Source organism: Tachypleus tridentatus, chromosome 7 (assembly GCF_004210375.1).
Source record: "Tachypleus tridentatus isolate NWPU-2018 chromosome 7, ASM421037v1, whole genome shotgun sequence".
Lineage (NCBI taxonomy): Eukaryota > Metazoa > Arthropoda > Merostomata > Xiphosura > Limulidae > Tachypleus > Tachypleus tridentatus.
Window position 1 is genome coordinate 185,963,748 of NC_134831.1, and position 13,453 is coordinate 185,977,200.

Here is a 13,453-nt window from a genome sequence, read left to right on the forward strand (position 1 = left end):
CTTTCAAGACATTAAAAACAAGCCATTCACATCAAAATATAATATATAAAACAAACCGTTTAAATGAAAAGTATAAAACCTCTTGTTGAAACACATAAGAAAATTATTTATGAATAACGCGGAACAACATTAAATTTATAAAAAATCATACTTTAAAATGTTATACTATATAAAGAGTTTTTATGCAGTAACTTAAGCTATAAGTTTGATTTAATTATTTATTATTAGTCTCTTGCTGGTACAGCGGTAAGTCTATGGATTTACAACGCTAAAATAAGGGTTCAATTCCCATCTGTGGACTCAGCAGATAGCCCGATGTGGCTTTGATATAAGAAAATATATATACACACACACACTGTTTATTCAGTCGTATTAAATTTATTATTCCTAAATGTTTTACTTATTTACCTACTACTAGATGTCTCTGTCTTAATGAACGTGGCATTACACGATATATTGTATATACTTCACAATTTACGTAAGTTTAAATATCAAAGAAGAATTAAAATGTTTTCGTGGTTTAATTTCAACTTCAAATATAGCTTAATTTTGTTTGTTACGTTTGTATCAACTTCAAGTGGTCTTTACTTTCATATCGCTGAAACAGAAAGAAAATGTTTTATTGAGGAAATCCCTGATGATACTCTTGTTGTTGGTATGTCATTATATTAATTATCATTATTAAGTAGATTTTTAAACTAATAATAGCGTCTGGAATTGTCGTAGGTCTTTTCTGCTAACAAGCTGATTTTTATCTTTGCGAGATGTAGGTAAAAGTATTGTTATTATACATCTCAATGTAAATCTAATTTTAAAAAATGGTGCATTTGATTTTCATTCCAAATTTGGTGACCACATTATGCAAGAAGGTACGACACACATTCTTGCGATGCTCTCTGTAATTTAGTAATTCGCAAAAATGAAAATAGATTGTGTTAAAGCTACTTCATTCTCATACTGCTGATTTTATTTCCATTAAAATTAACGTTCTAATGCTTTTTGATGCTAATTGCTTATTCGTGGGTGGACTGGATTAAATATGATGATAATATCATGTTACACATGGAATGTTTGATATTATGTTGTAACTTGTATGAAACATAACAGTTGTGGCCAGATGCTCTGATTTTTCAGCCTGGAGAGGGAATTTAGTCAAATTATCTTTCACTTAGAGCTGTGGATTTCACTTGTGGCTGTTAATATGCTCTGTTTAACCTTTGAAACTAGGTATCAAAATTTAGTTTGTGGTTTTAAGATCAACAAATAGTTTCAGTGTACAGCTTTAGATTTATTGTCAAAGCTGCTTTCTTTCACTTCCTATACTAAATTGTTGCTACATATTAATGATATTGATAAGGAAATTGTAAACAAATTAATTAAGTTTACTGATCATATTAAAAGTTTGGGTTAAGCTGACTGTAAGAAACACTTACTTTACAAAGGGATTTGGGTCATTAGCAGATTGGCAGCTATACTGTTGTAGTTCTGATAATTATAAAGAGTAACTAGATAAAGTTTTTTTTTCACATTTAATGCTATCAGTGATAGGATTAGAGCCAAATGTTTTAATTGATTGACTGTGAGCAGCAATGAGAAATAAGTGTTTTATATTCCCCAAAATTCTGATTATATCACTTGTTTTAAAAATAAATTGAAAATGGTGTCACTAATTATTACAGTTTTTGATTATTCCAATACTGAAGTAATCAAAATTATGATCAAATAAATTAACACAGAAATAATAATTTGAGTAACCAAAATATTACTATTATATTTGTTTGCTGTTAAGTACAAAATTAAGATGAGCTATCTATGTTATGCCCATTTTTAGATTAAAGGCTTCTTTTTAACTATAAGTTTATTTAGTTTTGATGATTTGGCAAGGGAAACTTGATTGGGAGGTCTTTGATTTGATTTTTATTGCTTCCAAACTTGTTGAACCTGTCTTTATTTAAAGCTATTTGAGACTACCTGCTAGTATCATTAAATTGAACTGCTGATTAGAAGGAAGATAGTTGGCTGGCAGCACCTGTCACCAAACTTTAGCAAATATCATTTATTGCCAGCTCTAGACTTGAGATTTTACAAGGAAGGTGCCTGTGAGATATGCAATTGCAGTACATTACAGTACAACCATTAAACAATGTTGTAAATATAACTACAGGGTGGCCCATAAGTCCCTACCCATCCACATTGTGTCTAAACAATGTTATAATACTAATGATGAGTTGAAGGCATTTGGAACAATAACCCCTGCTATGTTGAGGAAAATGTCTCACAGAACATGGCATTGCATAGTATTATGCAGCGAGAATAAGGGACAGCATACAGATACACTGGATACATAGATATATGGATGGGTAGGGACTTACGGGCCACCCTGTAGTTGTACACATATTAGAGGGCCATCATGAAGTTCACAGTAAAATAGTGGGTATTCTGTTTTATCTGGTGTAATGAAATATAGGAGTGTATGAATCTGTGAAAAACAGAAGAAACATGTTTGTAGCTTGTCAAGAATAATTTTTATTTCTTCATTTATAGGAAACTATAAATGCCAACTTTTTGATCCCAAAACTGGTGGGTTCATGCCTTCAAGTCCAGGAATAGGCATGTATGTTGAAATCAGAGATCCAAGTGATAAGGTGATTTTGTCTCGTGTGTATAGTAGTGAGGGACGGTTTACTTTCACATCTAGTTCTCCAGGTGAACATGTAATCTGTCTCTACTCCAACTCTACCAAATGGTTCAGTGGATCACAGCTGGTAAGTTCATAAGGTATTTGTCTTTCATTGTTTTGTTAGATTTTATAACTCTTGTCTTCACTATTTAACATTAAAGACTATTTGTCTTATAAAGAAATTGTAAATTGAAAAAGAAAATTTAAATAATCATTATGCTTGAGAAAAGGTATCTTAAATGTTTGAAGTAATGCAGACTGTATTTACTTTTTTATATATCAAACCAAGCATACACATATATTCCATTAGCAGATTAAGAGCCAAAAACTAAGTCCTTTCAAGTATAACTGTTATAGATGTGCTAAAAATATTAAGAAATTGAAAACATGTCTGTTTTGTTTTCCCAAGTATGAATAGATTTATTGTTAGCTATTTTAGGTCTGAAAGCTATTACTACTATTAAGGAATTCTCATGTCTGAAAGACAAAGCATGTAGTAAATACTACCACCTATATAATCATGAAAGATATTTACATTATTTAAAAATAAAGAAGTCAAAAGAGGACTCAGAGACTGATATGAATACTAGAATCACTTGAAAGGTTTCAAGATTAGCTTTATCAGAAAACTGTTTTTTAGGCCTCAGCAGTGCTACTTTTAGAATTTTTTATCACATTACCTCATAAAAAAGTAGAGATGCTATGTAGTAATCAGTAAAGTCTTCTCTTATTCAACAAGTTATGTGTTTCAGGATTAATAATTTGAACATATTTATCAAGAATCTGTGAATTTTCTAATTAACACTAATGGTATCTTCATTTGGGTTATCTGTGAGATCAGACATTGTAGAAAGTAGCTGCATGACCAGGTCTGAGCCTCTTAACATATTTAGCACAACATACTTCCCCTTGGTGTTCATTCCTGTACATGGTGAGGGGACCTCCCAGGGAAGGTTCTGTTCTTTCAGTTTACCTCCTCTGGGATCTAAACATCCACCCACGTGTTTGCTGTGCGTAGCAACCCGTGAAGGGGAGGAGAGGATCCTGGTGGCTGAGGGATCCAACCCTAACACACCACTTTGTCCTTGAATTTCTGTAGATGGGTAGCTTTGGGGCAGCTCCTCTTGGTTCATTCGGCTGGTCTAATTGGGCTAGGGTCAACCAAGTACCAGTGTTGGATGTTCTCAACAGGTGTTGTGGAGATTGTATCTGATGCTGGTGTTTGAGTATAGTGCTCACGAAACTGGCATTGCTGCAGTGTCCTTGTTTGGCATTGTAGTGCATCCCCTCGTAGGGCTTCATGGTGGATGGGTTCAGTGGGCACTGAAATATTCTTTTTTTTTATTGTGGATCCTCCAAATAAAAACTTAAAAAATAAAATAGTGAAAAAACAGTCCATTGGTAAATGACCACATCTTGAAGATTCTGAGCAGCAATCTTCAACATTTGTAACACCTGTTGTTCCTCATTTTCTCATACTACATTCTCTTTCAGACAAACCTTTAGGGCAAATGTCTCCCTTTTTCATTCAGAATAGACTAGAAGGACTTGCTGGCTCTCCAAAGTCAGTAAAGAAGCTTCAACCTGGTGACACATTGGTGGAAACATCCACATCAACACAGTGAACTCCTCTTGCATTCAAAGGCGATTGGGGATATACCTATTGAGGTTACACCTCATGCTACTTTGAATTCATCATGAGGAGTTATTGTTGAGAGGGATTTGAAGAACATTTCCAAGTCAGAGATTCTTGTTGGTTTCTTCATCCAAGAAGTTTTTGCAGTGAGGCGTATCTCCACTTGTAAAGATGGAATTACAATGCTGGCCAATGTTCTCATTCCAACATTTACATCACCACGTCCACCTGCCACTATCAAGGCAGGTTATCTTAATTGCAGGGTATGGTCATACATTCCAAACCCTCTCAGATGTTTCCAGTGTCAGCGGTTCAGTCACTCGAAGATGTCATGTCGTGGTTCCTTGACGTGTGCTCGTTGCAGAGTAAGGACCACAATGCCTATGAGTGTGAAAAGGACTCTAGTTGCATCAATTACAATGGCTCTCACCCATTCTAGTTCCGTTCTTGCCCTAAATGATTGTAAGATAAAGAGGTGTAGCGTTTGAAAACGATTCAAAACATTACTTACCCTGAGGCTCGAAAGTTGCTGTCCACCACTTCATCTTGGACATATGCTGCTGCACTTCATTCTACTTCTACAGTGGGAGTGCAGATACATCTTTCTGTGTCTCCAAAAGAATTGTTCTCAAACCAAATGAAAAGTCTTTTGACCTCCATGGTTGAAAAAGTTGATGAATCAACTTCAACACCCATCTCTGTCCTTAACATATATTTCAGCAAATCCCAAGATCCACTTCCTTTGGTTCTGGGTACAAGCATTTCCTTGGGTACACCTTCTTCTGCCACTCCAAAACGATCATTCATTCATGTCCTCAGTCACTGGAATCCTCTTCCAACAGCAAAAACCTGCCCAATCAACCCAGGGCAGGATCCATGGAGGTCAGTAGACCTCCCTCGAGTAAAGACAGTAAAGAAAAAAGATGTGGTTGTAAACAGAAGGGTTCTCCACCCAATTCACCTACACATAAATAAAAATGGCCACCTTGATACAATAGAACTATCGAGGTTTACGTTCTAGTCTGAATGACATCAAAACACTGATTGCTTCCTACCATCCTGTATGTCTTTCCTTACAGAAAACATTTCTGAAACTTACCAATACAGTCACCTTTCGGCAGTTTTTTGTACAGAAGTAACAGGCTGTGTGATGGACGAGTGCATGGAGGGGTGGCACTGTTGGTTGATCAACCACTCAACACACCCTTGGAGACTGTAGCCATCCGTGTTGGCTTGGGTCATACCATCACTGTTTTTTCTCTCTGCCTGTCACCTGGAGAGACATATGATCAATCAGACCTTGATGTTCTCACTGAACAGTTGCTGTCTCCCTTTTTAATCCTGAGGGACTTTAATGGACATCATCCTCTCTGGGGAAGTGCTGATATTGATAGGATGGGTCACTCTGTGGAGTGTATGCTCGCTGATCACAACCTTTTTTCTTTTCCACTTATTTTTATGCACTTAGTCAATCTTTTACTGCTGTTGATCTCTTAATTTGCTTCCCTTCAGTAATATCCAATTTTTCATGGAGGATTGACAGTAATCCACGAGGTAGTGATCATTTTCCTATAATTTTTGAGAGAGACCGGTTGTGGTCAATGCCACCCGACTAGAGTGTCCCAGTAGAAGCTGGATCAAGCCAACTGGCCCTCTTTCACTGCTCTCTCAGAACTTGATCCTGCCATCGTCTGTAAGCCATCAATAGATGACTGTATGGCAGCAGTAACTGACTGTTTTCCACGATATCCTCTTTGTGGTGGAATCCTGCCTGCCACGTGACACAGGAGGCTCAAAAATGGGCCTGAATACTTTTCGTAGGTATCCCACACTCGTACCTCATCACTTTCTAGCAGGCCCATGCACATGCTCAGTGGGTAAGATGTCAAAGCCAGAAGGAATCTTGGATTAAGTTTACAAACAACATATCTTCTACAACCAATTCCAAAGTCATATGGGACAATATTCGAAAGGTTAGTGGGTAATGTAATTCTGTCCCCCCTCTTGATCTTGCTCTATGATGGCCAGGAAGTAGCTGATACCCAGAGCATCACAGATACTGTAGGTGAAAGCTTTTGCCGGGTATCTAGCACTTCTGCTTTTTCCTCCACCTTCTTAGCCATTAATACTCGGGCAGAATGGTCACCTTTTTCCTTTCGAGCTGATTGTCTCTATGACTATAATTGTCTCTTTACTCTGGTGAAACTCAAACTGGCCCTTCATTGGTTTGACCTAATAATGTACATTATGAAATGCTGCACCATTTATCTCCTGCTTCTCTTGCTAATCTTCTGATTGGTTTTAACTGAATCTGGCAGTTGAATGTTTTTCTTGATGCCTGGTGCCAGGCTTTTGTCCTACTTTTCTTTAAGCCTGGGAAGGATCCCAAGATTCCTTCAAACTACTTTCCAATTGCTTTCACAAACTGTCTCTGTAAGACCTTAGAGAGGATGGTTAATGCTTGTCTTGTTTGGTTCCTCAAATAAAACAACCTCCTCTCGCCCACCCAGTATGGGTTCTGACAACAGTGCTCCACTGTGGATCATCTGATTCAACTTGAAACATCAGTCAGAGAAGCCTTTCTTAAATGACAACATCTTGTATCAATATTATTTGACATTGAAAAGGCTAATGATATAACATGGAGGTATAGCATTTTGTGAAAACTCCATACATATGAGTTATGTAGCCATTTGCCCATTTTTATTTAAAAAACTTTTAATGGGCAGGAAATTCCAAGTTAGTGTGGGTTTGACACTTTTTTGTTCTTTTCTACAAAAACTTGGAGTCTCTCAAGGCTGTATTTTGAGTGTCATACTTTTCAGTATTGAGATTAATGCCATCACAAAACAACCCTCTCTTACTCTTGCAAATGGGCTTATGTCAATGACTTTCACATCTCATGTCAGTCATCAAATATGAGGTATATTGAGAGGCAGCTACAAACTGCCCTCAATCGTTTACTAAAGTTGACCACAGCAAATGGCTTTAACTCCTCTTTCTATAAAACCGTTTGCATGTACTTTTGCTGCCAACTGGGTATTCAACCTGATCCTGAACTCTAAATTGGTGAAATTGTGTTACCTGTGGTCCCTGAGACAAAGTTTTTGGGGCTTATCTTTGATTGTAAGCTGACCTTTATACCACACATCAAGCAGCTTTGGGTCAAAGGTGCAAGAGCAGTGAATATCCTCCGTGTCCTCTCTTCCACCACTTGTTGAGCAGACCGATGTTCTATGCTAAAGATATATCATGCTCTTATTTGTTCGAAACTCAACTATGGATCACTGGTCTATGGCTCTGCCAGGATCTTGGCCTTAAAGATGCTGGACCCCATTCATCATCAAGGACTTTGGCTCTGCACTGGGGCTTTCTGCACTTCTCTAGTTCAGAGCTTACACATTGAGTTTTATGAACCTTCTTTGCACCTCTGTCGTTTGCAACTGTCTTTACTATATGCTTCGAAACTTCGTTCCTTACCAAAGTATTCCACCTGGGGTTGTTTTTTCCTTTCTCAGTGGGCCATACTTTTTCAGAACAGATGATCTGCCCTTTCTCCTTTTGGCCTTCGTATCCAGGTGCAGTTGGATGATTTGGGTCTGTCTTTTGATAACGTTGCTGTATCCACTGGTAAGCCCTTCCCACCATGGCTTCATACAGTCCCCAAATGTAATGTGAGAAGAGCAAACACTTCTGATTGGAAATACTGTCTGTTATTTGCTGAATATCTTTCAAATCATCCTTTCATTCCTATTTATACAGATGGTTTGGAATCAGGTGACTGTGTGGGCTCTGCCATGCTTTGTTGTGGTTTGGTGGTTGCTCACAGAATCCACTCTACAGTTTCTGTGTTCACTGCTGAACTGTATTCCATTTCTCGTGCCCTGGATTACATAGAAGCTAAGTAGTACTCAGACTGCACTGTTTATACTGACTCGCTTGGTTCTCAACTGGCCCTGGAATTGCTTCACATTAGTTCACACCCTGTTTTTGCCAATATTCAAAACCGACTGGCCCATTTCTTTTTAGCATCTACTTCTATCCAGTTTTTCTGGATACCAGGACATGTTGGTATTCACGGGAACGAGCTTGCTGACACTGCAGCTAAATCTATCTGCTCTGGCACTATCACTGCTGTGCCTGTCCCATACATGGACTGTGGTCCTGTATTCAAGGCTCAGCTCAGTGCCAGTTGGCAGTCAACTTGGAGTGAGTAATGTGAAAACTAGATTTTCCAAATAAAACTCTATATTGGACTTTGGCCATCTTGCTTCCATAAGGATCTGAAAGAGGAAGTTGTCCTAACTAGACTATTCATTGGTCACAGTCTTTTAACTCATCATTTTCTTTTATCTAGGACTGATGCACCAATGTGTTGTCTGGCAAACACTCAGATCACAATAAGCCACAATTTACTGTCTTGCTATTGTTATGACTCTTAATGATGGTACCATGTTAAACATGTTCTGTCCCAAGGTTTATCTGGGCCTGGCATGCTCAAGTGCATAAGGCGTGCGACTCATACTTCGAGGGTCGCGGGTTCGCGCCCGTGTCGCGCTAAACATGCTCGCCCTCCCAGCCATGGGGGTGTATAATGTTACAGTCAATCTCACTATTTGTTGGTAAAAGAGTAGCTCAAGAGTTGGCTACTCACTGGGCTACTTTAAGAATCAAAGTCCATCTAGTTTGATTTGAAATTAGAAAATGACTGTGAAGTCAAATAACCCAAAACCAGGACTGGAAAGGTCAACTTCAGGTGACTAACACTCCTGTTTGAACTATCCATTAGTCATCTCTGCAAGTTATAATTGTTGAAAAAGTTATAAGTGTTGAAATGGTTATAAAACCAGTTCAAGTTGCTTTCCAGTAAGTAGCTATTGAAAAATGGCTTGACAAGAATATTTTAAAATGCTTGAAAAAATGATTGTTTCACTTTGCAGGTGAAACAGATGCATGAATGACAGAAATTTGAGATCTGAAACAGAAAAAAATTGCTTTAGCATAAAATAAAACTGAATTATTATCAACTTAACACACAAAAAATCAATTAAAGCTTGGCAAAGTAGTTATTAATCCATTTGTGCAAAAAACAAAGAATAATGTTAAGGGTTAGGGTTAAGACAGATGGAGACACCATTGAAATAATTAATCTGATGAAACAGGGTTTTGCTGAAATTAAATTTTGTCACATTTTTGGTATAAACAAGTTATTTTTTGCATCTGATGAAGCCTGGCAACCTTTGTTAATGTAGAAAAGTAAGAAAAACTGAGAACAGACTAGAAGTTTAGTTAAAGATTTTTGTATCATTTGATTTGCCACTCAAGAAATTAATCTGTTTATTAAATGTTTTAGAAACAGCAAAAAACTGAAAATTAAAAAAAATATTCTTTAATGTAAGATGATACAAAGATATATCAAACACACGTGGCTTTTTTTATATGTATATTTCCCATCTTTGTCGTAGCATTTTGTTTTCACTCTAATGTTTCTGTGAATATTTCTTTCTTTGATATATATTTTTATTTGTCTTTATGGTTGTTTCATTTTCTTGAGTGAGCTTCAGAAGTTCAACTGAGCTAGTGCCATGTTTGTTGCTTACACTACATCAATTTTCTAATTAACAGAATAATTGACAGAGTTGGTTCCTTGTTTCACTTGACTAAATCCTCTATATGTTTTAATTTTTCTAAAAGAACAGTCACAGTAGTAAAGGATTTAAATAATGAAACTGTATTCTCATATTCTGTAGAGAGTCCACCTTGACATTCAAGTTGGTGAACATGCTGTGGATTATGGAAATGTTGCACAAAAAGAAAAGTTAACTGAGTTGCAGTTAAGAGTTCGGCAGTTACTCGATCAGGTCGATCAGATCAATAAAGAACAGAATTATCAAAGGGTGAGCTTTTTTGTTTGTTTTTTAAAGACAATGCTGAAAAAATTTACAAGTTGAGTAAAGTACAAATTGTTTTTAATTTTTGTGTGCATCTTTAATAACCACTGAATTTTAGAACTCTCACATCGACTCATCATTTACTATATTTTCAGAAAACTTAACTGTAATCAGTTCAGCTTAGTTTGTAACAGAATATTACTTAGTGGATGTGGCTAATGTAATATGCTTACCTTTATATTTTTTGTCCTTTCAAGAATGTTTAACCCTCATATTACTAACTTGTTTGTGTAGAGTTGTTCAACATATTGTGTTATATTGTAAAAAATTGAGTAAGATCACAGTTTATTACAGGTGAATCCACATATTTGTGTTGTTTACAACTGAGTAAAATCGCCTGTAATGGAATTTGTTGCAGTATTGATGGCTCATAGTTTTATTGGGAGTTGTTAGAAATCTTGTAAGTGAAAAAAAACATTAACTCACAGGTTATTTGTAGCATGATTAATTTAGAAAAGAGTATTTAAAAAGCCAGGTGGATGGATAGAGATCTTCCTGTAAGTATGAAGTTAACCCTTTTATTATCTTTTGGTTTTTATAAGGCTTAACCTGAAACTAATTGTACTGAATAACAAATCTCCCTGGTGTGATTTTATGTAGATAAGAACTTTGGCTTGAATTGGCTGAGTAGTCTTTAGTGGTCCTAAATGTGCTACAAAAGTTTTATGCTTCCAGTGAGAATATTGTAAAGTTGTTGCCCTTTGATTCAACATAATACAAATATTCATTCTCAGGTAAGGCTGTGACAACTTTCTAGTCATAAGTGCATCCATGGTGCCATTGCACTATTGAGTGATTAAGAACTCAGCATGAACCAAGTACATATAAATTAGGTTGTCCAGAAATAAATGTTGATTTTGAACTGCAAAGTTTGGAAAACTATAAACCAGTGTTGTAAAACATGCTTTAATCAAAGTAAGCACCATTTGTTTCAACACACTTTTGCCAATGTATAACAATGCTGTTTATGCCTCTGTACAGCTGTAGAAATCAGAGTTTCTATGGTCAATGAACTCCCTGAAAGCTGTTTTTGCAGCTTCCTGGTTTTGAAAGCATTTCTTGTTCAAAAAGTTGTCAAAGTGCTGGAAAAAATGAAAATCTGTTGGGAAAGACCTGTGGAATAAGTTGGATGAGATAGAACCTCAATTCCCAATTTGTTCAATTCTTGGAGCGTCATCCTTGACATGGGGATGAGCATTGTCATGAAGAAGAATAGGACCCCTTCAGTTGACTAGAGCTGGTTATTTCTCATGCAATTTTTGATTGTTTGTTTCCCCTGGATTCAAAAAGGTGTTGCAAATAATGCCAGCTGCAGTCCACCATGGGACTGTTTCATGATCTAGCCATTGTGTAGATCATTTCCAATTGTTGTACATAATCCACTTTTCATCACATATCACTATCCATTGATGTGAGTGTTATGACTTGTGTAATTATTTACTTAGCTGAATTATAATTATAAAATATTTGACTGTACTGTCATTCAGTTGTTTCTCTCAAAGTTCCAAATAGTCATGTAATACTTGACTTAAATAAGGCTTTTTTTTTAAATGAAAGTTCTTACTTTGTTCTGTTTCATTAAACAAAAATAAGGAACGTATATCTTTTATCATAGTAAAAACTGCTCAACTTGCAACTAAATTTATAGTTTTGAACATTGTACATATGTACAGTTTTTTTTCCTTTTTCTAGCATCGAGAAGAAAGATTTCGTCAAACTAGCGAGAGCACAAACCAGCGAGTTTTGTGGTGGGCTATTGTCCAAACGTTTGTTCTTCTTGTTATGGGTTTCTGGCAGATGAAACACTTGAAGAGTTTCTTTGAGGCTAAAAAGCTAGTGTAAACACTGAAGTTTAGTTGTCTTCTTTGTTGGTACTTTTCTAGTTCAAAAACAGGAAAATATCTAATGTTATACACCAGCCTGTTTTTTCTTTGAAATGTGTAATTTCATCTCTCTGTTGAAACAAGTTCACCTAAACCAGATAAAACCACATTTGGAAAATAAGCTAATAACATTTGCTTTGAGTGCATTTTAATTTTGTTCATTTGAAAACTATTTTGTATGATCGTAAGACAGATTAAAAAGGATAAATCAGCAAGGAAGTGTTTATCTGAAACAAAACTCGTTGTTTTTCTATGAGGAATTGAGAATAAAGCTGAAGGAAAACCATTACTGTTGTTTTTACTGTGAGTTAATGATGTCAGTGTTTTAAAAAATAGCAGTGAATTTAAGAACATTTTATTCATTACTGTTTCACTTGGTGGTGTTTTAATAATTACTTCATTTCTTTTCTCTCTCTCTCTCTCCAGAATTATACTTTTAACGTGTATCTTCTGTAACATAGAACTGCTTTTGTCTTCTTCACAAACCATGTAATAAATAAAACTAGGGAAAAACTTTTAAATCTAGAATGCCCAGTATTTAATATTTTTGTGGTGTAAAGATTTTTATAAAATTATTACTATTTAAAGAACAATAAATCCTTTTGAATCCACTTGGTATTCTGTGTTGTTGTTTTTTTTACTTTTAATTAATTAGTGATTTGTGTGTAGCAAGTACAGTTGATGCAACAAAGCAAAACTTCAAAACAAAGAGCAGTTGAAGGTTAGACAACAAGGTTCTATAGCCAGACGTACAATATTTAAGATCATTGAAAATAGTTGACAGTCACTATATTATGATGTCATTATCAGAGCCAATAGTCTAGTTAACCTAAAATGCTTTTACTCTAGCATTTATTAACTGAAGTGTTTTTGAATATCTAGCTAAAATGTACTCTCCCAAGGTACCAAACTTCAATGTTCCTAAATGTTTTGTTACTGTGATGTTACCTTCACTAGTTCTTGGGGCATCAAACTAATGGTAAAAGTCCAGGACATTTTACATTCAACTTTTCTTTAAGTCAGCTTAAGAGTGATTTTTAAAACTGAACAAAGGTTTTGTTTTTTTTACCCTTTCAGAGACAAAATGCTCCTAAACAATTACAATATTAGTATGTTATTATCAGAGCTATTATAATTTCCTGTTTCTACTCTGTTTCTAAACACTGTATTAGAACTACTACAATTTTTTGTTGATCTCTAACCTATTTCTGAATGATCACAATATGAGCACATTATTATCAGAGCATTACAATTTCCTGTTCTAGTTCTTAGGGCATTATACTAACAGGAAAAGTCCAGGATA

The 13,453-nt window shown here is 35.8% G+C and overlaps 1 protein-coding gene across 1 annotated transcript; it reads left to right on the forward strand.

Annotated features, from left to right (window-relative positions):
* Nucleotides 1–411: 411 nt before the first annotated feature.
* On the forward strand, nt 412–12,761 carry LOC143257497 (transmembrane emp24 domain-containing protein eca-like). The gene is made up of 4 exons (XM_076516263.1): nt 412–655; nt 2,545–2,765; nt 10,067–10,213; nt 11,960–12,761. The coding sequence occupies exons 1-4, from the start codon at nt 433–435 to the stop codon at nt 12,107–12,109; spliced, it is 741 nt and encodes a 246-aa protein (XP_076372378.1). The 5' UTR covers nt 412–432; the 3' UTR covers nt 12,110–12,761.
* Nucleotides 12,762–13,453: the final 692 nt, after the last annotated feature.